The 25,143-nt window shown below is 42.5% G+C and overlaps 1 protein-coding gene across 1 annotated transcript in view; it reads left to right on the top strand.

Moving 5' to 3' along the window:
- Window positions 1–22,993, top strand: part of LOC121550366 (protein yippee-like 1) — a 36,829-nt gene extending 13,836 nt beyond the window's left edge. Inside the window, exons 2-5 of the mRNA XM_041862593.2 lie at window positions 6,586–6,856; window positions 20,147–20,190; window positions 20,353–20,461; window positions 21,153–22,993. Coding sequence (XP_041718527.1) covers window positions 6,749–6,856; window positions 20,147–20,190; window positions 20,353–20,461; window positions 21,153–21,242 — 351 coding nt within the window. The 5' untranslated portion in view covers window positions 6,586–6,748 and the 3' untranslated portion in view covers window positions 21,243–22,993. The remainder of the gene's footprint in view (window positions 1–6,585; window positions 6,857–20,146; window positions 20,191–20,352; window positions 20,462–21,152) is intronic.
- The last annotated feature ends 2,150 nt before the right edge of the window (window positions 22,994–25,143 follow it).

Raw genomic sequence — 25,143 nt, 5'->3', positions numbered from 1 at the left:
AATGTCAGTGAAGACACTTGCCAGTTGGTCAGCGCATGCTAGGAGTACACATCCTGGTAATCCGTCTGGCCCTGTGGCCTTGTGAATGTTGACCTGTTTAAAGGTCTTACTCACATCGGCTACGGAGAGCGTGATCACACAGTCGTCCGGAACAGCTGATGCTCTCATGCATGTTTCAGTGTTACTTGCCTCGAAGCGAGCATGGAAGTAATTTAGCTTGTCTGGTAGGCTCATGTCACTGGGCAGCTCGTGGCTGTGCTTCCCTTTGTAGTCTGTAATAGTTTGCAAGCCCTGCCACATCCGAAGAGCGTCGGAGCCGGTGTAGTACGATTCGATCTTAATCCTGTATTGACGCTTTGCCTGTTTAATGGTTTGTCGGAGGGAATAGCGGGATTTCTTATAAGCTTCCGGGTTAGAGTCCCGCTCCTTGAAAGCGGAAGCTCTACCCTTTAGCTCGGTGCGGATATTGCCTGTAATCCATGGCTTCTGGTTGGGGTATGGACGTACAGTCACTGTGGGGACGACATCATCGATGCACTTATTGATGAAGCCAGTGACTGATGTGGTGTTCTCCTCAATGCCATAGGAAGAACCCCAGAACATATTCCAGTCTGTGCTAGCAAAACAGTCTGTAGCTTAGCATCTGCTTCATCTGACCACTTTTTTATTGACAGTCACTGGTGCTTCCTGCTTTAGTTTTTGCTTGTAAGCAGGAATCAGGAGGATATAATTATGGTCAGATTTGCCAAATGGAGGGCGAGGGAGAGCTTTGTACGCGTCTCTGTGTTTGGAGTAAAGGTGGTCTACAGTTATTTTCCCTCTGGTTGCACATTTAACATGCTGGTAGAAATTTGGTATAACGGATTTAAGTTTCCTTGCATTAAAGTCCCCGGCCACTAGGAGCATGGTCACTGGATGACTGTTTTCCTGTTTGCTTATGGCCGTATACAGTTCATCGAGTGCGGTCTTAGTGCCAGCATCGGTTTGTGGCGGTAAATAGACAGCTACTAAGAATATAGATTAAAACTCTCTTGGTAGATAGTGTGGTCTACAGCTTATCATGAGATACTTTACCTCAGGCGAGCAAAACCTTGAGACTTCCTTAGATATCGTGCACCAGCTGTTGTTTACAAATATACATAGACCGCCACCCCTTGTCTTACCAGAGGCTGCTGTTCTATCCTGCCGATACAGTGTATAACCCACCAGCTGTATGTTATTCATGTCTTCGTTCAGCCACGACTCGGTGAAACATAAGATATTACAGTTTTTAATGTCCCGTTGGTAGGACATTTGTGCCTGTAGTTCGTCCACTTTATTATCAAGCGATTGTAAGTTGGCCAATAGTATCGATGGCAAAGGCAGTTTAGCCACTCGTCGCCGGCTCCTTACCAAGCACGCCGATCTCCTTCCGCGATATCTCTTTTTCTTTCTACTGTGAATAACGGGGATGAGGGCCCTGTCGGGTGTCTGGAGCAAATCCCTCTCGTCCGACTCATTAAAGAACAATTATTTGTCCAGTTCAAGGTGAGTAATCGCTGTTCTGTTGTCCAGAAGCTCTTTTCGGTCATAAGAGACGGTAGCAGCAACATTATGTATAAAGTAAGTTACAAACAATGAGAAAAAACACACAAAATAGCACGGTTGGTTAAGAGTCCATAAAACGGCAGCCATCCCCTCTGGCGCCATTAATCCTGAGCGCTCTGGAGCAGCTTTTCATTATGGATCTCTCGGTACTTTTCTCCGTTCATCTTTCCCTCGATCCTGACTAGTCTCCCAGTCCCTGCTGCTGAAAAAAATCCCCACAGCATGATGCTGCCACCACCATGCTTCACCGTTTCCTCCAGACATGACGCTTGGCATTCAGGCCAAAGAGTTCAATCTTGGTTTCATCAGACCAGAGAATCTTGTTTCTCATGGTTTGAGAGTCTTTAGGTGCCTTTTGGTAAACTCCAAGCGGGCGGTCATGTGCCTTTTACTGAGGAGCGGCTTCCGTCTGGCCACTCTACCATAAAGACCTGATTGGTGGAGTGCTGCAGAGATGGTTGTCCTTCTGGAAGATTCTCCCATCTCCACAGAGGAACTCTGGAGCTCCTTCAGAATGACCATCAGGTTCTTGGTCACCCCCCTGACCAAGGCCCTTCTCCCCCGATTGCTCAGTTTGACCGGGCGGCCAGCTCTAGGAAGAGTCTTGGTGGTTCCAAACTTCTTCCATTTAAGAATGATGGAGGCCTCTGTGTTCTTGGGGACCTTCAATGCTGCAGACATTTTTTGGTGACCTTCCCCAGATCTGTGCCTCGACACAATCCTGTCTCGGAGCTCTACAGACATGGCTTGGTTTTTGCTCTGACATGCACTGTCAATTGTGGGACCTTTATATAGACAGGTGTGTGCCTTTCCAAATCATGTCCAATGAATTGAATTTACCACAGGTGGACTCCAATCAAGTTGTAGAAACATCTCAAGGATGATTAATGGAAACAGGATGTACCTGAGCTCAATTTAAATTATCATAGCAAAGGGTCTGAATACTTATATAAATAAGGTATTTCTCTTTTATTAATTTTTTATACATTAGCAAAAATGTCTAAAAACCTGTTTTTGCTTTGTCATTATGGGGTATTGTGTGTAGATTGAAGAGGAAAATATTTATTTAATCCATTTTAGAATAAGGCTGTAACGTAACAACATGCACTGTACACACACCTGCAGGCCGTGTGATGTGCTGCAGCTGTTGCCCATAGACAAATCTGACAATGAATGGCTTATACAGCCCAGCCAAGCTATTTTGTTTGGAGAGGGGTGTCATTCCTCTCTTCCCGGGCTGACATGGCTTGGCTATAAGCTATAAGTGATTGGAACTTCTGAATGGGCAGGATGGCAATGATTAGACAGGAGGTAGCTATGTGCACAGTTCCTTTTTCATATCAATGGTGGTCACAATAAATTAACATTTGTCATCCCAAGCTTTATTGCGTCAAGAGGGGATGTCTGTTTATTTGAAAATGCTTGACTGATCCAGCTAGCGCCTCTAATCATTTGAAATTGTGCTGGACTGTTTGATTGGCCATTAGGAATTGTTCATGCACAAGCGTGCGCACACACACCTTGCCCACACACCTTGCCCTGAGAGAGAGAGAGAGAGCGCTCAGCACTTCCATTCTTCTCAGAGGGTGGTGGGTAGCCCCTCCATATTGTGCCAGGCCCCTGGGTCCTTAGTCAGCAGGCTTACATGGCATGAGCCGCTTACCTAGCGTGAACTGCTGATTGGAGATACAGGAGTGCGCATTCTGGCAGCATTGTGTGTGCTAACAGTATAGGGCCCCTGTAGAGGGAACTCATAGGACAATATATGGGCATGGTCATTGTTTATGTGGCCAGAGGGGCAAATGAGGTAGCCCTTCTTCACAGGATGGAATCATCCAAAGTCATCCCCAAAATTGTACAAATCAGGAACCTTACATGAGTTTGAATGACGAGTCTGTTTCTGCTTTCTTATGTTCTTTTCGCTTCACGGACAGTTTTGGGTGCTTGGTATATTGCCCACTGTACACACCATATAAGGACAGATTGACATTAACACTTTTCATAACTGTTTGACAGTTCATGACCGCTGACAGAGAACGTAGCCTAAGTTCAGAGCATTCAGTGTCACATGACAGAATAGTGAATGCAATTGGGCAATGTAATTGTTCCTTCATAGCTTGCCATATCCTGTTTTGGCAAATGTTAGCATAGTCTTTTGTACAGCATGTTATGTTTTAATTAGGCCTGTTGAAGAATTCAAAGGCACTTACACTGCCAACATTGTACTGCTGGAAATCATTCCAGAGCTATTAAAAAGAGCAACACCAGCGAAAACGTATTATAAGAAAAACTAGGTTATGAGACTGTGTACATAACAACTTGGGACAGGACGATACCAGTATCGCGATACTCGTTAGTATTGTGGCAAGGAAACAAAACACAAAGCGGATTTAACTTCTTTAGGAAAACAGCCCTAATGTTGGAAACAAACATCTTTATGTTGTCATCCAGAGTCATATTTATTTATTTTCCAAGCTATAGCTCACAATATTTTACATACAGGTTTTTAAAGGACCGGAGAGTTTGGTCTGCTTCGTGTTTTCATTTTTTCCATGGAAAACATATTGCAATACTGGTTTATAAAAACCATGATAATGTACAGTACCAGTCAAAAGTTTGGACACACTTACTAATTCCAAGGTTTTTCTTTATCTTTACTATTTTCTACATTGTAGAATAATAGTGAAGACATCAAAACTATGAAATAACACATATGGAATCATGTAGTAACCATATTTTATATTTGAGATTCTTCAGATAGCCACCCTTTGCCTTGATGACAGCTTTGCACACTCTTGGCATTCTCTCAATCAGCTTCAAGAGGTAGTCACCTGGAATGCATTTCAATTAACAGGTGTGCCTTCTTAAAAGTTAATTTGTGGAAATTCTTTCCTTCTTAATGCGTTTGAGCCAATCAGTTGTGTTGTGACAAGGTAGGGGGGGGTATACAGAAGATAGCCCTATTTGGTAAAAGACCAAGTCCGTATTATGGCAAGAACAGCTCAAATAAGCAAAGCGAAATGACAGTCCATCATTACTTTAAGACATAAAGGTCAGTCAATACGGAACATTTCAAGAACTTTGAAAGTTTCTTCAAGTGCAGTCGCAAAAACCATCAAGTGTTATGATGAAACTGTCTCTCATGAGGACCGCCACAGGAATGGAAGACCCAGAGTTAACTCTGCTGCAGAGGATAAGTTCATTAGAGTTACCAGCCTCAGAAATTGCAGTCCAAATAAATGCTTCACAGAGTTCAAGTAACAGACACATCTCAACATCAACTGTTCAGAAGGGACTGTGTGAATCAGGCCTTCATGGTCGAATTGCTACAGCGATACGCCATCCCATCTGGTTTGGGCTTAGTAGGACTATCATTTGTTTTTCAACAGGACAATGACCCAACACACCTCCAGGCCAGGTAAGGGCTATTTTACCAAGAATCCCCCGACCTCAACCCAATTGAGATGATTTGGCATGAGTCGGACCGCAGAGTGAAGGAAAAGCAGCCAACAAGTGCTCAGCATATGTGGGAACTCCTTCAAGACTGTTGGAAAAGCATTCCAGGTGTGTGCAAAGCTGTCATCAAGGCAAAGGATGGCTATTTGAAGATTCTCAAATATAAAATATACTTTGATTTGTTTACTACATGATTCCATATGTGTTATTTCATAGTTTTGATGTCTTCAGTATTATTCTACAATGTAAAAATAAAGAAAAACCCTTGAATGAGTAGCTGTGTCCAAACTTTTGACTGGTAGTGGCAGGTAGCTTAGTGGGTAAGAGCGTTGTGCCAGTAACCGAAAGGTCGCTGGTTCTAATCCCCGAGCCGACTAGGTGAAAAATCTGTCGATGTGCCCTTGAGCAAGGCACTTAACCCTAATTGCTCATGTAAGTCGCTCTGGATAAGAGCGTCTGCTAAATGACTAAAATGTAAATGTAAAAAATGTCAATGTTTACCATTTTGGTGCTGGCTCCGTAGCAGGCCACTGAGGCCAGTAGCAGTAGAATTTACTAGCTCCCTCTCTACTGCCGTACACATCCTGTCCTACACAACTTTCCTTCCCTCTTACTCTGCCTGTGTGTGTGTGCACTTTTTTCCCTACATTATCAGGACCCCAATGTCCTAACATTTCACCTTAATGTCCTGAAAAGGTAGGAAAACAATCACTTTTTCAGTTCCTGAATTTGTTAAAATGCTATTTAAACCTTAAGAGTTTGTTTTTAGGGTTTTGGGGTTAGGGTTAGGGGCTAGGGAAAATATGATTTTTAATGGTGAAAATATATTACACTCCAAAAAGTCCTGACACAGATGTGTGTGTGGCTACATTGAGTTAGTCAGTAGTGTCTTTCTAGTGGAGCCCACACGGCTGGCAGGGTTCCAGACTGGCAGAAACAACACTTTCTCTCATAAACTTCTGGCCCACTGACCCTGTGTGTGTATGCGTTTTATTGTCTGTGTTGTTTGTGCATGTTTTAGGGTATGTGTGTGTTGCTGCCATAGAGTCTATCATAGTTGTACCATGATGTGATGGAGAGCATTGTATTGAATTGTGTCATGATTTACATAAACGCCTTTCACCATGCTTTGATGTATATGAGAGAGAGAGAGAGAACCTCATGTAAGACTTGTTGGAAATATTTAGTTAATGAACCAGCAATTTTCTCAACAGTTTTGCCTGGGGGGATTTTCCTGCTCCGTTCCTGCTCCATGGGAGTTTCACTCAAATCCCTGTGAGACGATATCTTAAAGTAGTAGGGGTTTCTAACATGTGTGTGTGTGTCTGTCGTGACTGTGTGCGTGTTGTGCTAGTAACCGAAAGGTCACTGGTTCGAATCCCAAGCCGACTAGGTGAAAAATCTGTCTGTGCCCTTGAGCAAGGCACTTAACCCATATTAATATTTGGTAGTCTCAACACACACAAACTATTTTTGCACCTTCACGATAGACATGATCTGTCATCGTGGATCCATATTAAAGTGTGTATGTGTGTGTCCCAGGTGTGTGCCTCCCGCCCCACGCCCCACCACGGCCCTCACCTGTGTGTTGCGGTGCTTCCCCTGCGAGCCGTCCTGGGCCGGAAGCCCTTTCTTGCACCGCCCCCCCACCCCGCCCAGCAACAGTAACGCCGTTGCCCCTGCAACCTCCCAGGCAACTGTCATCATGACGCGCTCCAAGACCTTCCAGGCCTACCTGCCCAACTGCCACCGCACCTACAGCTGCATCCACTGTCGAGCACACCTGGCCAACCATGACGAGCTCATCTCCAAGGTAGGCTTTTTCTGCAAGGACAAAAAAAGTTTCAATACAACTGTGAATAGGGCAGCTATGTCATGTGTATGAAGCTGCATAGTCAGGCTGCTGCAGAGGAGCTGCAGGCCAGTGGTAGTTCAACTCCATATTTTCACTGCTGTAAATTCAACTGCTGGCACACTGCCTAGCATCTACTGCAGGGCCTCAGTGTGTTTGTGTGTGTGCGGTTGCGACCGAGAGTAGATTCTGCCTCAACGTGATTGCTTCCATTTGCTCCTTTGCATATGATAACATCAGACATTCATCGTGTTGCACCAGGTTGACCCGGGTTCACTTTATTCCACCAGTTGTTGTGTGTCCTATTGTGAGTATGAGGGAACAGAAAATGTGGGTCATCAACACAGTACATAGCCCTGACTTAATTAACCCACATGTTTGGATCAAGGGAATCCCTTAGGCCATTTAGCTTTGTGTGCAAATATGAGAGAAATAAAGAAGGAAAAAGAAACGAGAGAAAGAGAGAGAGAGGAATTAAAACATGAAAGAGAGGGGCAAGAGAGATCAGCATACTGTCCCCTCTTGGAACTCTCTAGACTAGAGCATCACGTGTAATATCCCCGGCTGGATGGAGAGGCCAGGCCACAAAGCTCCCTAATATATATATATATATATATACACACACACACGTACACATGGCCTCTCCCGGCTTTTCATAGACACTAGTGGGCTTTTAGTGTAAGCCAGCAGCACATCAAATCAGATTGACTGGATTCCCTCTGCAAACACACAGTTTCCATGTAAGCAGCATATTTGTGTCAGACTAAAATAAAGAGGGCAATGATAGCATATGTGTGGATGGATGATTTTGTGTATGTGTGTGTGTGAGAATCAGAGAGAAAGAGGGAGAAAGTGAGAGAAAGAAAGAAAGAAGGAAAGAATGAGAGTTAGTGTGTGTATGTAGGAGAAAAAGTGTGTTTGCGTGTGCGAGTGTGTGTGTGTGTGTGCGTGTGTGTGTTAAAGAGCCACTGAACACGTCGATTGGCACACATGTTTTTCTGGTGCTCATTAGAAAAACAAGATTTCAGTCTTGGAGGTGTGTTTCCTGACCGATTCCGCGTTTGGTTAATGATGTTTGTCCCCCATGAGACACTGTAGACGCGGAAGCCTATTTCACTTCCTCAAAATCCCCAGAATGAATCTAAGATAACTCAAGAAATCTGTAATTAATTTTGACGTTTTTGCCGAGGATGTTTTTGTTGCACAATTTTACGTCTAACTAAGGTGTTGGTTGTCTTATGTAAACAAAGTTGGAGCTGCTGGGCAGGTCTGTCTCACTGCTATTGGATAGAGGGCAATCACCACAGCTGTTCACCCCATGTTAGTGGGCAAATGGACATCGTCAAATAAAAACCCAACCTTCATTTTACCTGTTGTGATGCACAGATGTTCCAAACTCAGTTTTAGATGAGACTGACTTTATGACCAAAATTATCCTATTTACACTTTGTAGTCAATTTTGACACCAGAATAACTGTTTCTGACTCATATCGATGCCACATAGGCCGTTTTCACATGGATTTGTTGCTTTTTAAAGGCAGTTGCTCTTTAAAACATAGAGGCTTTGTTTGTCTGTAGTATATTAGATAGCATGGAACATAGCCACTTCACAGCGCCATTCTCTCATCCTAACCGCTATCCCAGCAGGTGTTAAAGACACCACTGGGTCTCATTCAGAGGTCAACCCACTTCCTTTGCCTGGGCTCTAGCCTCTAGCCCTGTCCTGATTGGCTAGTGTTCAGTTTCTGGTGTGGAGTACAGCCTTCCGTCCCCTTGACTCTGACTGTGATGTATGTGGCAGTTGCCCAGTGCAGACCTGTTCTGTGTACATCACCCTCATGAATGGCTCCTGGTGGCTACGAAGCTACCCACATGTCATGGTGCGACCCACACTACCCTCTGGAAAAGCAGCCAATCGTAAAGCCTCCTCCCTCAAGGCTGTTTTCGCTGTGGCCATATGGTAGGGCAGAACTCAAAAGGAGGCTTGTATTATATGTGTCTCCTGGGAGTTCCCTTGTCGTTGTAGAAAAGACACACAAAAGCTTGAGTTGATATAGGTTAAAGGTATGTACATACCATAGAAGACAATACCGTAATATAGCTGCGAGCAGCAATGAACGGGGTTCACAGGATGACAGAAAGGACACAATCAGTTCTGGAGTGAATCTGACGAATGGTTCACAAGGAGAAGATGATTGCAGATGATTTTGAGCATTAGCGTTAGAGCTCTGCTACCCGACCCGAGCCCAAGGGCCCTGACATTATACATCGGGTTAGGGCCGGGTAGGGCCTGTTTTTTTCATCAATAACTAGGGCATGGGCAGGGCTCGGGTATCACTAAATTGATCACTAACATTTTGAAGCTGAGCCATTTGCTCGTACTCTGCTGCTCAGTACAGTCATATCTGACTAAGATCATAACATGGTGTCAGAAATGTCTCAGAAAATAATAATGTTCCTTGAGTTTTGTCAGAGTTTGTAGTGACAAAGTAGCTAACAGCTAACTGCTCTCTCATGCAATTCAAACAAAAGCAATTTAGGTCAAAAGAGTCCATACTAACAAAGGAAATAGAAGGTCTAACAGAACAGATAGATAGCAATTAAAACTGTAACATAGAGGCTCAGAATAAATTAGAGGAAAAACAAAAAGAAATTGAGAAACTTATTCAAGAAAGATCAAGTATAATATATTATAAAAATGCACCAAATTATTTTTTAATCTTCATCATAGAAATGCTACCAAAAATAATTTACTGAAACTGGTTACAAATGACGGAGTCACCCATGATTCACCAAATTATATTTTGAAGGAGGAAGCAAAGTACTTTAAGCATACCTTTTCATTTCAGTCGCCTCCATCTCCTCTAACTGAAGCTAATTGTAGTGATTTTTTTCTATTGATAATATAAAATTAACAGCCATACAGAAAGACTCATGTGAAGGTGAAATTACAGAGGAGGAACTTCTGGATGCAATTAAAGACTTTAAGTCCGGGAAAACTCCAGGGTTGGATGGCATACCAGTCGAGGTATACCAAACCTTTTTTGATATACTCAGAGGACCGTTATTAACATGTTTTAGCCACTCCTATGTAAATGGTAGATTATCAGACACTCAAGAAGAAGGTCTGATTTTCATTATTACTGAAAAAGGATACAAGTGGGAAATATAAAGATCCAGTCAATAAAAAAAAATTGGAGGCCCCTTACACTTCAGTGTTGTGATGCAAAAATTCGAGCAAAATGTATAGCGCATAGAATTAAAAAGGTATTGTCGGATATTATTCATTCTAATCAGGTTTTTTACATGGACGATACATTGGAGATAATATAAGGCAAGTACTGGAAACAATAGAACACTATGAACAATCTGGGAAACCAGGCCTGCTATTCATAGCAGACTTTGAAAAGGCAATTGATAAAGTACGACTGGAGTTTATATATAAATGCCTGGAGCATTTACATTTTGGAGAATCTCTTATAAAATGGGTTAAAATCATGTATAGTAACCCTAGGTGTAAAATAGTAAATAATGGCTATTTCTCCGAAAGTTTTAAACTGTCAAGAGGAGTAAAACAAGGTTGTCCACTATCGGCATATCTATTTATTATGGCCATCGAAATGTTAGCTATTAAAATCCGATCCAAAAATAATATTAAGGGATTAGAAATCCAGGGCATAAAAACAAAGGTGTCATTGTAAGCTGACGATTCATGTTTTCTTTTAAATCCACAACTTGAATCCCTCCACAGCCTCATAGAGGATCTAGATACATTTTCTAACCTCTCTGGATTACAACCAAATTATGATAAATGTACTATATTATGTATTGGATCACTAAAAAATACAATTTTTACATTGCCATGTAGTTTACCAATAAAATGGTCTGATGGTGATGTGGATATACTCGGAATACATATCCCAAATGAAATAAATGATCTCACTCCCAATACATTTTAATAGAAAGTTAGCAAATATAGATAAGATCTTGCTACCATGGAAAGGTAAATACCTGTCTATTTGTGGAAAAATCACCCTGATTAACTCTTTAGTATTATCCCAGTTTACCTATTTGCTTATGGTCTTACCTACGCCTAGCGAACAGTTTTTTAAATTATATGAGAAAAAAATATTCCATTTTATTTGGAACGGCAAGCCAGTCAAAATTAAACGGGCCTATTTATATAATGAATATGAATTCGGAAGACAGAAATTATTAAATATTAAAGCATTAGACCTATCACTAAAAGCTTCAGTCATACAAAAGTTATACTTAAATCCGAACTGGTTCTCTAGCAAATTAGTAAGATTGTCTCACCCCATGTTCAAGAATGGCCTTTTCCCTTTATTTTATTTATTTATTTTATTTTATTTAACCTTTATTTAACCAGGTAAGCTAGTTGAGAACAAGTTCTCATTTACAACTGCGACCTGGCCAAGATAAAGCAAAGCAGTGCGATAAAAACAACAACAACACAGAGTTACATATGGAATAAACAAAAACGTACAGTCAATAACACAATAGAAAATAGAACATCTATATACAGTGTGTGCAAATGTAGTAAGTTATGGAGGTAAGGCAATAAATAGGCCATAGTGCAAAATAATTACAATTTAGTATTAACACTGGAGTGATAGATGTGCAGAAGATGATGTGCAAATAGAGATACTGGGGTGCAAATTAGCAAAATAAATAACAATATGGGGACGAGGTAGTTGGGTGGGCCAATTACAGATGTGCTGTGTACAGGTACAGTGATCGATAAGCTGCTCTGACAACTGATGCTTAAAGTTAATGAGGGAGATAAGTGTCTCCAGCTTTTTGTAGTTTGTTCCATTCATTTGCAGCAGAGAACTGGAAGGAATGGCTGCCAAAGGAGGTGTTGGCTTTGGGGATGACCAGTGAGATATACCTGCTGGAGCGCATACTACGTGTGGGTGTTGCTATGGTGACCAATGAGCTAAGATAAGGCAGGGATTTGCCTAGAAGTGATTTATAGATGACCTGGAACCAGTGGGTTTGGCGACAAATATTTAGTGAGGGCCAGCCAATGAGAGTGTACAGGTCACAATGGTGGGTAGTATATGGGGCTTTGGTGACAAAACGGATGGCACTGTGATCCAATTTGCTGAGTAGAGTGTTGGAAGCTATTTTGTAAATGACATCGCCGAAGTCAAGGATCGGTAGGATAGTCAGTTTTATGAGGGCATGTTTAGCAGCATGAGTGAAGGAGGCTTTGTTGCGAAACAGGAAGCCGATTCTAGATTTAACTTTGGATTGGAGATGCTTAATGTGAGTCTGGAAGGAGAGTTTACGGTCTAACCAGACACCTAGGTATTTGTAGTTGTCCACATATTCCAAGTCAGACCCGCCGAGAGTAGTGATTCTAGTCGGGCGGTTGGGTGCAAGCAGCGTTCGATTGAAGAGCATGCATTTAGTTTTACTAGCGTTTAAGAGCAGTTGGAGGCCACGGAAGGAGTGTTGTATGGCATTGAAGCTCGTTTGGAGGTTTGTTAACACAGTGTCCAATGAAGGGCCAGATGTATACAAAATGGTGTCGTCTGCGTAGACACAGAGAATAGAGTCGGCCCGAGAATTGAACCCTGTGGCACCCCCATAGAGACTGCCAGAGGTCCAGACAACAGGCCCTCCGATTTGACACATTGAACTCTATCTGAAAAGTAGTCAGTTGAGAAACCAAGGCTACTTAGTCTGCCAATAAGAATGCGGTGATTGACAGAGTCAAAAGCCTTGGCCAGGTCCATGAAGACGGCTGCACAGTACTGTCTTTTATCAATTGCGGTTATTATATCGTTTAGGACCTTGAGCGTGGCTGAGGTGCACCCATGACCAGCTCGGAAACCAGATTGCATAGTGGAGAAGGTACGGTGGGATTCGAAGTGGTTGGTGATCTGTTTGTTAACTTGGCTTTCAAATACTTTCGAAAGGCAGGGTAGGATGGATATAGGTCTGTAACAGTTTGGATCTAGAGTGTCACCCCCTTTGTAGAGGGGGATGACCGCGGCAGCTTTCCAATCTCTGGGGATCTCAGACGATACGAAAGAGAGGTTGAACAGGCTAGTAATAGGGGTTGCGACAATTTCGGCGGCTCATTTTAGAAAGAAAGGGTCCAGATTGTCTAGCACAGCTGATTTGTAGGGGTCCAGATTTTGCAGCTCTTTCAGGACATCAGCTATCTGAATTTGGGTGAAGGAGAAGCGGGAGGGGCATGGGCAAGTTGCAGCGGAGGGTGCAGAGCTGGTGGCCGGGGTAGGGGTAGCCAGGTGGAAAGCATGGCCAGCCGTAGCAAAATGCTTATTGAAATTCTCAATTATCGTAGATGTATCGGTTGTGACAGTGTTTCCTAGCCTCAGTGCAGTGGGTAGCTGGGAGGAGGTGCTTTAATTCTCCATGGACTTTACAGTGTCCCAAAACTTTTTGGAGTTAGTGCTACAGGATGCAAATTTCTGTTTGAAAAAGCTAGCCTTTGCTTTTCTAACTGATTGTGTATATTGGTTCCTGACTTCCCTGAAAAGTTGCATATCGTGGGGGCTGTTCGATGCTAATGCAGTACGCCACAGGATATTTTTGTGCTGGTCAAGGGCAGTCAAGTCTGGGGTGAACCAGGGGCTATATCTGTTCTTAGTTCTGAACTTTTTGAATGGGGCATGCTTATTTAATATGGAGACGAAAGCACTTTTGAAGAACATCCAGGCATCCTCTACTGACGAAATTAGGTCAATATCCATCCAGGATACCCGGGCCAGGTCAATTAGAAAGGCCTGCTCGCTGAAGTGTTTTAGGGAGCGTTTGACAGTGATGAGTGGTGGTCGTTTGACCGCGGACCCATTACGGACGCAGGCAATGAGGCAGTGATCGCTGAGATCCTGGTTGAAGACAGCGGAGGTGTATTTAGAGGGTAAATTAGTCAGGATGATGTCTATGAGGGTGCCCATGTTTACAGATGTAGGGTTGTACCTGGTAGGTTCCTTGATAATTTGTGTGAGATTGAGGGCATCTAGTTTAGATTGTAGGACGTCCGGGGTGTTAAGCATATCCCAGTTTAGGTCACCAAGCAGTACGAACTCTGAGGATAGATGGGTGTCCACGGCACAGCTGGGGGCTGAGGGGGGTCTGTAGCAAGCGGCAACAGTGAGAGACTTATTTCTGGAAAGGTGGATTTTTAGAAGTAGAAGCTCAAACTGTTTGGGCACAGACCTGGATAGTATGATAGAGCTCTGCAGGCTATCTCTACAGTAGATTGCAACTCCGCCCCCTTTGGCAGTTCTATCTAGACAGAAAATGTTGTAGTTCAGGATGGACATTTCTGAATTTTTGGTGGCCTTCCTAAGCCAGGATTCAGACACTGCTAGAACATCAGCGTTGGCAGAGTGTGCTAATGCAGTGAATAACTCAAACTTGGGGAGGAGGCTTCTGATGTTAACATGCAAGAAACCAAGGCTTTTACGGTCACAGAAGTCAACAAATGATAGCGCCTGGGGAGTAGCAGTGATACTGGGGGCTACAGGGCCTGGGTTAACCTCTACATCACCAGAGGAACAGAGGAGGAATATAATAAGTATACGGCTAAAGGCTTTAAGAACTGGTCTTCTAGTGCGTTGGGTACAGAGAATAAACTGAGCAGATTTCCGGGCATTGTAGAATAGATTCAGGGCATTATGTACAGACAAGGATATGGAAGGATATGAGTACAGTGGAGGTACACCTAAGCATTGGGTAACGATGAAAAAGATAGCATCACTGGAGGTACCGATTGAGCCGGTCTCCGTGTGTATGGGGGGTGGGACAAAGAAGCTATCTGAGGCAGGTTGAGCGGGACTGGGGGCTTTACAGTGAAATAGTACAATAACAACTAACCCAAACAGCAATAGGCTAGGCATATTGACATGGGAGAGAGGCATAACGCAATCACAGGTGTTACTCGAGAGGGCTAAGACAACAACTGGTAATGGCGACGAAAGTTTGGTCGTCGCAATGGGAAGCCTGTTGAAACCACATCAGACGATTACGTTTGCAGACCAGTCGTGATGGATTGGCGGGGCTCCGTGTCGACACTAGGAGGTCCCGTCTGGTTGACAGAGAGGTGGATAGCCGGGAGATGGGCCTGGCTCGAGGCTAGCTCAAGGCTAACTGGTGCTAGCTTCGGCACAAGTGATGATTAGCCAACAACAACATCCATTCAGTTGCAGCTAGCTAGTTGTGATGATCCGGTGTTAAGGTCCAGTGATTCAGTGATTCCGGCAGAAAATCCTAAATGCTCTGGGTCGATAGCACGCTGTGCAGACTGGCCGATAATTGTCCAGGCTAGAGCTGGCTGGTAGGTAGTGCAGGCCACGGACAGTGGTGAAGACTGCTAACGGTGGCTAATAGCAATAGCTAATAGCAAGTAGCTAGTTAGCTGGCTAGCTGGCTAGTTTCAGATGTGGGTTCTTGATAAAAGGTATGAAGAAATAATAGAATCCGTTCCACATTGGGTGAGGCGGGTTGCAGGAAAGTATATTTAGTTAAGGATGGAAAGTGAGATAGAGAAATATACACGAAAAAAAACAAAAAAACGATTTACACGAGGACACAACATAATACACGACCGCACTGCAATGCCATTACAACCTCTCACTTTTAGTTATTTGAAAAGGAAATCATCTCCCAAATACCACTGTTTCTAAAACAAGCCATAGAAATGTGGTTGCAATTTCAATTTAATCCTCCAGAAACGACAGAACAAATAATGCAACAAATATTGTGGTTAAACTCAAATATACTAATTGATTAAAAAAAATATATAAAAAATATAAAAAATAAAAGTATAATCTTCGTAAATTATATCATAGGTAGAACTGGTGGAGTTCTGTTGCACATGCAGCTAACAAAAACATATGAAAATGTCTGCTCTACCCAAAATTACAACCAAATAATTGCAGCATTACACAAAAATGGAAGAGGAAAGTGGAAGGGGGAAAAAGTAAGGAACTTGTCTGTCGGCCCTGCATTAAAGAACATAATTGGTTAAAGAAATTAAAAAGTATACCAGTTTCATTTAAGGACCAAAGGATTGACAGCCGTCCCATATAGATTGCAAAATAGTTGGGAAGAGATTTTTGACATACCGATTCCATGGCATAGTGTTTATGAACTGATACGCAAAACGATGCCGGATTCAAAACTTAGAATTTTTCGATTTAAATTATTATACAAAATTCTTGCTACCAATAGAATGTTATTTATATGGGGAATATAATCTTCCCAGCTCTGCAGATTTTGCTGCGAAGAGACAGAATCATTAGATCATTTGTTTTGGTACTGTCCATTTGTAACTTGTTTTTGGTCACAGGTCCAGGAATGGCTGAAGGATTGCAATATTTACCTGGAGCTAACCCTGCAGATAGCACTACTGGGTGTCATAGTCAATCGATCAATAATATAATAATACTTTTAGCAAAAATGTTTCTTTTCAATTTACAATCTGTAGAAACAATGAGAATAGAAGGGTTCAGAACTTTTGTGAAACATCACAGTACAGTTGAAAAATATATGGCAAATAGAAATCCATTATGAATGGTGTTAAGAGATAGATGGGAGGTGTTGAATGGAGCTGAAGGATGGGACTAATAACAACTAACAACAACTAATAACAACAAGAGAACTAATGTAAAGCATACTGTGTCCATAATAAGTTTATAGGTTATAGGTTGAGGGCTTTTGTGAAAGAGCACAGTTAGAAAGATATGGCATATAGAAGCAAATTGGATGGACATGAAAAGGATATGTATGTATACAGTGGGGGAAAAAAGTATTTAGTCAGCCATCAATTGTGCAAGTTCTCCCACTTAAAAATATGAGAGAGGCCTGTAATTTTCATCATAGGTACACGTCAACTATGACAGACAAAATGAGGGAAAAGATTCCAGAAAATCACATTGTAGGATTTTTAATGAATTTATTTGCAAATTATGGTGGAAAATAAGTATTTGGTCAATAACAAAAGTTTCTCAATACTTTGTTATATACCCTTTGTTGGCAATGACACAGGTCAAACGTTTTCTGTAAGTCTTCACAAGGTTTTCACACACTGTTGCTGGTATTTTGGCCCATTCCTCCATGCAGATCTCCTCTAGAGCAGTGATGTTTTGGGGCTGTCGCTGGGCAACACGGACTTTCAACTCCCTCCAAAGATTTTCTATGGGGTTGAGATCTGGAGACTGGCTAGGCCACTCCAGGACCTTGAAATGCTTCTTACGAAGCCACTCCTTCGTTGCCCGGGCGGTGTGTTTGGGATCATTGTCATGCTAAAAGACCCAGCCACGTTTCATCTTCAATGCCCTTGCTGATGGAAGGAGGTTTTCACTCAAAATCTCACGATACATGGCCCCATTCATTCTTTCCTTTACACGGATCAGTCGTCCTGGTCCCTTTGCAGAAAAACAGCCCCAAAGCATGATGTTTCCACCCCCATGCTTCACAGTAGGTATGGTGTTCTTTGGATGCAACTCAGCATTCTTTGTCCTCCAAACACGACGAGTTGAGTTTTTACCAAAAAGTTCTATTTTGGTTTCATCTGACCATATGACATTCTCCCAATCCTCTTCTGGATCATCCAAATGCACTCTAGCAAACTTCAGACGGGCCTGGACATGTACTGGCTTAAGCAGGGGGACACGTCTGGTGTCCTTTGACAGCTCTTTGGTCTTGGCCATAGTGGAGTTTGGAGTGTGACTGTTTGAGGTTGTGGACAGGTGTCTTTTATACTGATAACAAGTTCAAACAGGTGCCATTAATACAGGTAACGAGTGGAGGACAGAGGAGCCTCTTAAAGAAGAAGTTACAGGTCTGTGAGAGCCAGAAATCTTGCTTGTTTGTAGGTGACCAAATACTTATTTTCCACCATAATTTGCAAATAAATTCATAAAAAATCCTACAATGTGATTTTCTGGAAAAAAAATGCTCAATTTGTCTGTCATAGTTGACGTGTACCTATGATGAAAATTACAGGCCTCTCTCATCTTTTTAAGTGGGAGAACTTGCACAATTGGTGGCTGACTAAATACTTTTTTCCCCCACTGTATGTATTTATATGTATGTATATGTATGTATATATAAGTATGTGATAAGCTTCAAGTTCCTCTGCGTACACATGACTGACAATCTGAAATGGTCCACCCACACAGACAGTGTGGTGAACAGCGCCTCTTCAACCTCAGGACGCTGAAGAAATGTGGCTTGGCCCCTAAGACCCTCACAAACTTTTACAGATGCACCATTGAGCGCATCCTGTCGGGCTGTATCACCGCCTGGTATGGCAACTGCACCGTCTACAAATGCAGGGCTCTCCAGAGGGTGGTGCGGTCTGCCCAACGAATCACTGGGAGCACACTGCCTTCCGTTCAGGACATCTACAGCACCCGGTGTCACAGGAAGGCCAAGAAGATCGTCAAGGACTTCAGCCACCCTAGCCACGGCCTGTTCACCCCGCTATCATCCAGAAGGCGAGGTCATTACAAGTGCATCAAAACTGGGACCGAAAAACAGCTTCTATCTCAAGGCCATCAGACTGTTAAATAGCCATCACTAGTAGGCCTCCACCCAGTACACTGCCCTGAACTTAGTCACTGTCACTATCCGGCTACCACCCAGTTACTCATCCCTGCACCTTAGAGGCTGCTGTCCTATGTACATACTGTAGACATGGAACACTGGTCACTTTAATAATGTTTACATACTGTTTTACCCATTTCATATGTATATACTGTATTCTAGTCAAGGCCATCCTATTCAACTATTGCTGTACATATACTATTCTATCCACTTATTGTGTGTGTGTGTGTTTTTCATCTGATAGATTGTAAATTACTGTTCTATATCATTACTGTTTTATATTAGATTGTTTTGATATCCTTGGAGATTGAAAGTAGTGTTAGGTTCAAGCTCTTTGTGTATGAGAAGTGTAATTATTTAGTGAACTATAGGAATGTGTGCTCCCAATAACTCAAAGCCTCTCCTGACTGATAAGAAGTCTTATGATATGCACGGAGAAATCCTGGGTGATGGGAAAAGTACTGACGTATATCTTTGTGGAAGGGAGGGTGTGAGAGCTAAGGTTATAAGTGGACACTGCACTGTATTGAATGTACACCGTGGGCCCCGTGTAGCTCAGTTGGTAGAGCATGGCGCTTGCAACGCCAGGGTTGTGGGTTTGATTCCCACGGGGGGCCAGTATGAAAAATAAACAAATAAAAATGTATGCACTTACTAACTGTAAGTCGCTCTGGATAAGAGCGTCTGCTAAATGACAAAAATGTCAAATGTAAATGTTATTCTTCAGATATACTATTTATTCTATCCACATACTGTCCATAATGTCTATACATCCCATCACATAATATAATATATAATATATAATATATACAGTGCATTCGGAAAGTGTTCAGACCCCTTGACTTTTTCTCATAGCAAAGGGTCTGAATGCTTATGTAAATAAGATATTCTGTTTTACATTTTTAATACCTTTGCAAAAAATTCTAAAAACCTGTTTTCACTTTGTCATTTTGGGGTATTGTGTGTAGATTGAGGAAAACAATATTTTGATCCATTTTAGAATAAGGCTGTAACGTAACAAAATGTGGAAAAAGTCAAGGGGTCTGAATACTTTCCGAATGCACTGTATACTCTGAACTCCGACATTGCTCATCCTAATATTTCTATATTTCTTAATCTGTGTGTAGTGTTGTGTATTGTTAGATATTACTGCACTGTTGGAGCTAGGAACACAAGCATTTTCGCTACACCCGCAATAACATCTGCTAAACATACAAAGTTTCAAGTCTCTAGGTCAAACGGGGCGGCGGATACTAGGGTTGAAGTGAGACTACTTATAACAGCGCCACATATAGGCCAATCGGCGCCATTCTTTTGACCAAGTTACTCATGGCCTCTAGTTTCTGTGTGCCAAATTTGAAAAAAAGTTACTTATCTATGCTTGAGTTATTTGACCATGTCAAGGAAAAAAAAAGATCTAAGAATAACAATAATTAACATATAAACAATATTTTTTGAATGGAATAGAGAATGGAATGCCTTTGTTTTAGGAACATGAGCTATGCCATGTGTCTGCTTTGAAGCTATGTAAGACAAATGAAAAAAACTACCGACCATTCTAAATGTCTACTCCTGTGATAGGAATGTATGACTTTTCTCATCCTGTTCTCTCTCTCTCTCTCTCTCTTTCTCGTCCAGTCTTTCCAAGGAAGTCAAGGCCGAGCGTACCTGTTCAACTCAGTGTAAGTACCTGAGCCTATTTTATTATTCTCTAAGTCAAACCCCCATTTGATCACTTCATCCCTCTCTCCTCTGACACCCCCTCTTTCTCTATTTCTCACTCTTTCTTTTCTTCACCTTTCTCTCCGTTTATAACATTATTCCTCTCTCTCTCCCCCGCTCAGGGTGAACGTGGGGTGTGGACCAGCAGAAGAGAGGGTATTGTTGACAGGGCTTCATGCAGTGGCTGACATCTACTGTGAAAACTGTAAAACCACACTGGGCTGGAAATACGTGAGTAACTAATTAGCATAGGAATCCCCTACAAACAGTTCTGTAGACATACAGGTGTTTAACACATCTATAGACATAAATGCTCCACATTGCTGGTCCCTGGCGCCACTTTGTGGCTAACTATGTGGGTTAAGGTGTGTGTGTATGTGTGCGTGTGCGTGCGTGCGAGGAGGTCAGCGAGAGAGACCTGGACGGTACGCGGCCTTGTAGTGTTTTATGGCGCTACCATCTGTGTGATATTATTATTAATATCCTCCACGAGGCCTGATGCTCCCTCACTGTCACACTGCCAAAGGTGGTGCTGCTGACCTAGTACACTTATCAACGGGGGGATGATAAACACACAAACACACTATCACTCACACACGCAAATACACACACACACAATAACTTTCACTTACTTACTAACTCACGCACAAATACACACACACACACACACACACACAATCACTCACACTGAGATTACGTATAAAACAACAAGAAAGAGAGATTACCCCAGACAGAAAACATCAAAGCACTGTTTACATTCATGAAAATGCTTGTTTTATCCGTTCACTAGTGTTTGTGACTGTCTCTCTCTCTTCCCTCTTTCCCGTTCTTGGTCCCTGTCTCTATCTTTCTCTCTTTCTATCCTCTTTTCCCTCTCCATTATTCCTACCCCCACTGTATTTCTCTCTCTCTCTCTCTGCAGGAGCATGCCTTTGAGAGCAGTCAGAAGTATAAGGAGGGGAAGTTCATTATCGAGCTGGCCCACATGATCAAGGACAATGGCTGGGACTGAGTGGGCAGACCTAGAGTGTTGGAGAGGCGTGGCTTAGCAGTAGGGCATGGCTCAGTGTTGGACTCACCAATAAGGTTTACTGCTAGCTCATCCACATGACCCTATCCACCTGACACGCAGTTCATGTACCCCCACAATACATAGGTGTAAGGGCGTGTGTGTGCTTGTGTGTTTACAAGAATGATAAATAATTTCCAGTCTACAGAATATACAGATATACACACGCACACACACACGCACACACATGCACACAGTGGCACAGAGACATGTTTGTATTCATACTGCATGCTGATGCTTGTCCCAGGCCTCAGGGTGGACAGGAGCCCACAGGTTAAGGGATATAGGTCATAGGTAATGGTCTATCTGGGGGATGAATGAGATGGACAATGAACATGGTGCTGGACAGACAAGGATGGACCCCCAAGATCCACCAACCCTACAATGAGGGGAAATTACATTTTTTTACCTACAATCACCCACACTACCCTATGTGGATCCTTCCACCTTCACACACACGGAAGACACAAACCAATCAACCAACCAGAATCACCAGACTTCTTGGAGCCTGAAATCATCCAAAACTTTGAGGGATTGATACTGATTGTCAGAAATCTAAAACTGCTTGACTGTTCTTAGTTTTTTTATTTATTCGAGCATGAGTTTAAGGTATTGTTTTATTTATGAATTTATTTGGTCTTGTTTGGGGACAATCTCCCCTCCTACTCCCTTTGTTCAAAGGTAGCAGCTTTGGTAGTTCCTCTCTCACCCCTCAATTCCAATCAATGGTAGCAATCTTAAAAATGAGGTGTCACTCAAGTTGTCATCCTTTTGCCTTTCTGGGTGTGCTATTACCACCTCTGTAAATGTTTCAGTAATGGTGGAATGTACGATGAACAGTGGCGGAGTGCAAGAGGTCTTCATGTCAACTGGGTAAAGAGACAGAAAAAAAAAGTTAGGTAGCACCCTTAGCTTTTTTCAGTTTCAAAGTAATGCTCAAGGCTGACATTATAACGGTGATGCAAACTGATGATGAAATGAGGCAAGTGGAGTGCCTCGTGCCTAGACGCTGATCTAAAGTTAGTGTTGTGTTTCCCCGCAAGTGGTTAAGGTGAGGATATGGAGAGGGTAAGCTGATTCTAGATCTGTTTCTACAGCAAATTCTTCACAGACTGATGTTTGTGAACTGGTAGTTCTCTGTTTACCTGGGTCTGCCTCCTCCGCTGCCTCCTTGCTTATTTGTTTTGCTGATTTTACAAGATTAGAGAATTACCAACAGTTAAAATTGACTTTCTACAGTCTGGAACAGGATAACCAATTGATAGCCACAGAATGTGACGGACAGTGGAAGTACCCAATCAGAGGGTGTCACACGTCCCAGCACAACAACCAAAGACTCTCCCATCAACAATAAGTTGACCAAACAATGGACCTGCCTAGATTGCTTGTATCAGGAAGTTGCAGAATGAAAGATTGCGATTGGCCGAGAGCCACTGTCAAACCCTGGCCTTTCTCTGTGAGATAATGCATTGTTTGGTTGAGACAATTACAATGTTAATACCTGTATATTCACTATGAACATAAGCATTATTATTATATAATGATAGACTGTATTACACCATGTAAATAGCCATATTCAATGTTTTATTTATTTATTCATTTATTCAATTGATGATTATGTATGCTCTGCTGTCTGTCTTGGGGCGCCTTGTGGGACAGTTAGATTTCCTACTTTTTTACTATTTGAAAATGTTTTTTTGGGTGGGGGGGTTGTGAAGGAAGGAAAGTTGATGGCAATATAAATCGGGACTCAATAAAGATTCTCATTTGATTGATCTGAAGCAGAGGCCAAAGTATGTTTTTTACTTGCCTGGTTACCAGTCTTGTTTTGTACTTGAGCCAACTTTGGCTTTTGTGATGACAAAAACAAGAAATGACCTGGCTTAAACAGAAACAGATCTGGCAACCAGGCTAATTGTATCGTACATATGTTTTGACTTTCCAGCTGTTAGGATAACACTACTATGGATTTCAGAGAAACTTGCATAACTGATACATGTTCATACATGCATTTATTATCCCATGAGGCAAAAGCATTTGTCCTAACATCTACCTGACTCTAAAGGTTGGTACATAATGTGTAAAAGTAGATGCGGCTAGACATTTTGAACATTGGATGTCTGAAGAGGATATTAGCCTCAGCTGGTTATCATCACCGGTTTCTCCATTGTGCCCGGTCCTCCCACTCTATCTCCATAGCAGCAGATGGTGGGACAGGGTCTCCTAGCAACTGGGTTCCAGGGGCATTAGTGTGAATGGTTGAATGGTTGGTATTAGTGTTACCTGGCATCCCTGACAGGTACTCGGCATCATGGCACAATGCCACAGAAAAATGGTGGGTTGCCGTCTCTCCCTAATATATTAATTTTAGTGGTTTTATTTGGGACAGAAATGCTTAGTTGGGATATGTATGCATGGCTTGTTCTTGAGCCAAGATTAGAGCATTGAAAGCAATGGAAGGTAAGCATAAAAAGTTTGAGTTGCATGTGGATATTCCATTAGAGGGTATTACGTTGCTGTAATGTTAGAATCATACAGAATCACTTGAACAACTTAAAATATAACTTATCTGATACAGTATTTAACATTCAGCTATGCAGCAGTGGAACAGGGTTACTAAAACGCCCGACCCAACCAGCTAACCACTAAATCAACAAACATTTAATTTAGTTTGAGATCCATTTTCAGTGTCTTAGTCCCAAAGCCATAACATTATGTGCTATAGATAGTCATATACAATGGTCCTATGAATGAACAGTGCTTGCCTTGTCACATACTGTACTCCTTTATGAGAGTCCTTCAGTTTCCTCTCTTGCTGCTGCTGCTCTCCTGTCCTCAAAAACCACAGGCTCTTTTTCATCTGCGGGGCCAATGGGTGTGGAGTGGGCTTTTTGGAAAGAGTGAACATATGTATGAAATAAATTTGCTTGGGGGATGGGGGTTAGGTGGGATATACTTTTAGTTCAGTAGTACAGCCCAGTAGAGGTTTAGAGGTGTGTGTGTGATCTTTAATTAGCAATGGTGAGTGGTCTTGACATTGTGTGTGTGCACATCACTGACGACGTGAGATAGTCTCTTCACACAGACAGTTTGGTGAAGAAGGTGCAACAGCGCATCTTCAACCTCAGGAGGCTGAAGAAATTCATCTTGGCCCCTAAGACCCTCACAAACTTCTTCAGATGCTTCATTGAGAGCATCCTGTCGGGCTGTATCACCACCTGGTACGGCAATTGCTCCATCCGCAACAGCAGGGCTGTCCAGAAGGTGGTGTGGTCAGCCCAACGCATCATGGGGGACACATCTAAAGCAACCGGTGTCACAGGAAGGCCAAGAAGATCATCAAGGACCTCATCCACCCTAGCCATGGCCTATTCACCCCGCTACCATCTAGAAGGAGGAGACAATACATGTGCATCAAAGCTGGGACTGAGAGGTTGATAGAAAACTTCTATCTCCAGGCCATCAGACTGTTAAATAGTCACCACTAGCCGGCCTCCACCCAGTACCCTGCCTTGAACCTTAGTCACTGTAACTAGCCGGCTACCACCCGGTACTGTACCCTGCACCTTAGAGACTGCTGTGCACTATAGAGTAATTGAACACTGGTTGCTTTAATAATGTTTACATACTGTTTTACCCACATTATATGTATATACTATATTCTAGTCATGGCTCATTCTATACAACTACTGCTGTACACACCTTTTCTATTCATATACGGTCCATACTGTCTATACACACCATTATTTATAAATATATATATATTTTATATTTGAGATTCTTCAAAGTAGGCACCCTTTGCCTTGATGACAGCTTTGCACACTCTTGGCATTCTCTCAACCAG

The sequence above is a fragment of the Coregonus clupeaformis genome, chromosome 35, assembly GCF_020615455.1.
Source record: "Coregonus clupeaformis isolate EN_2021a chromosome 35, ASM2061545v1, whole genome shotgun sequence".
Taxonomy (NCBI): Eukaryota; Metazoa; Chordata; class Actinopteri; order Salmoniformes; family Salmonidae; genus Coregonus; species Coregonus clupeaformis.
This window is presented reverse-complemented; position numbering and strand designations above follow the sequence as displayed.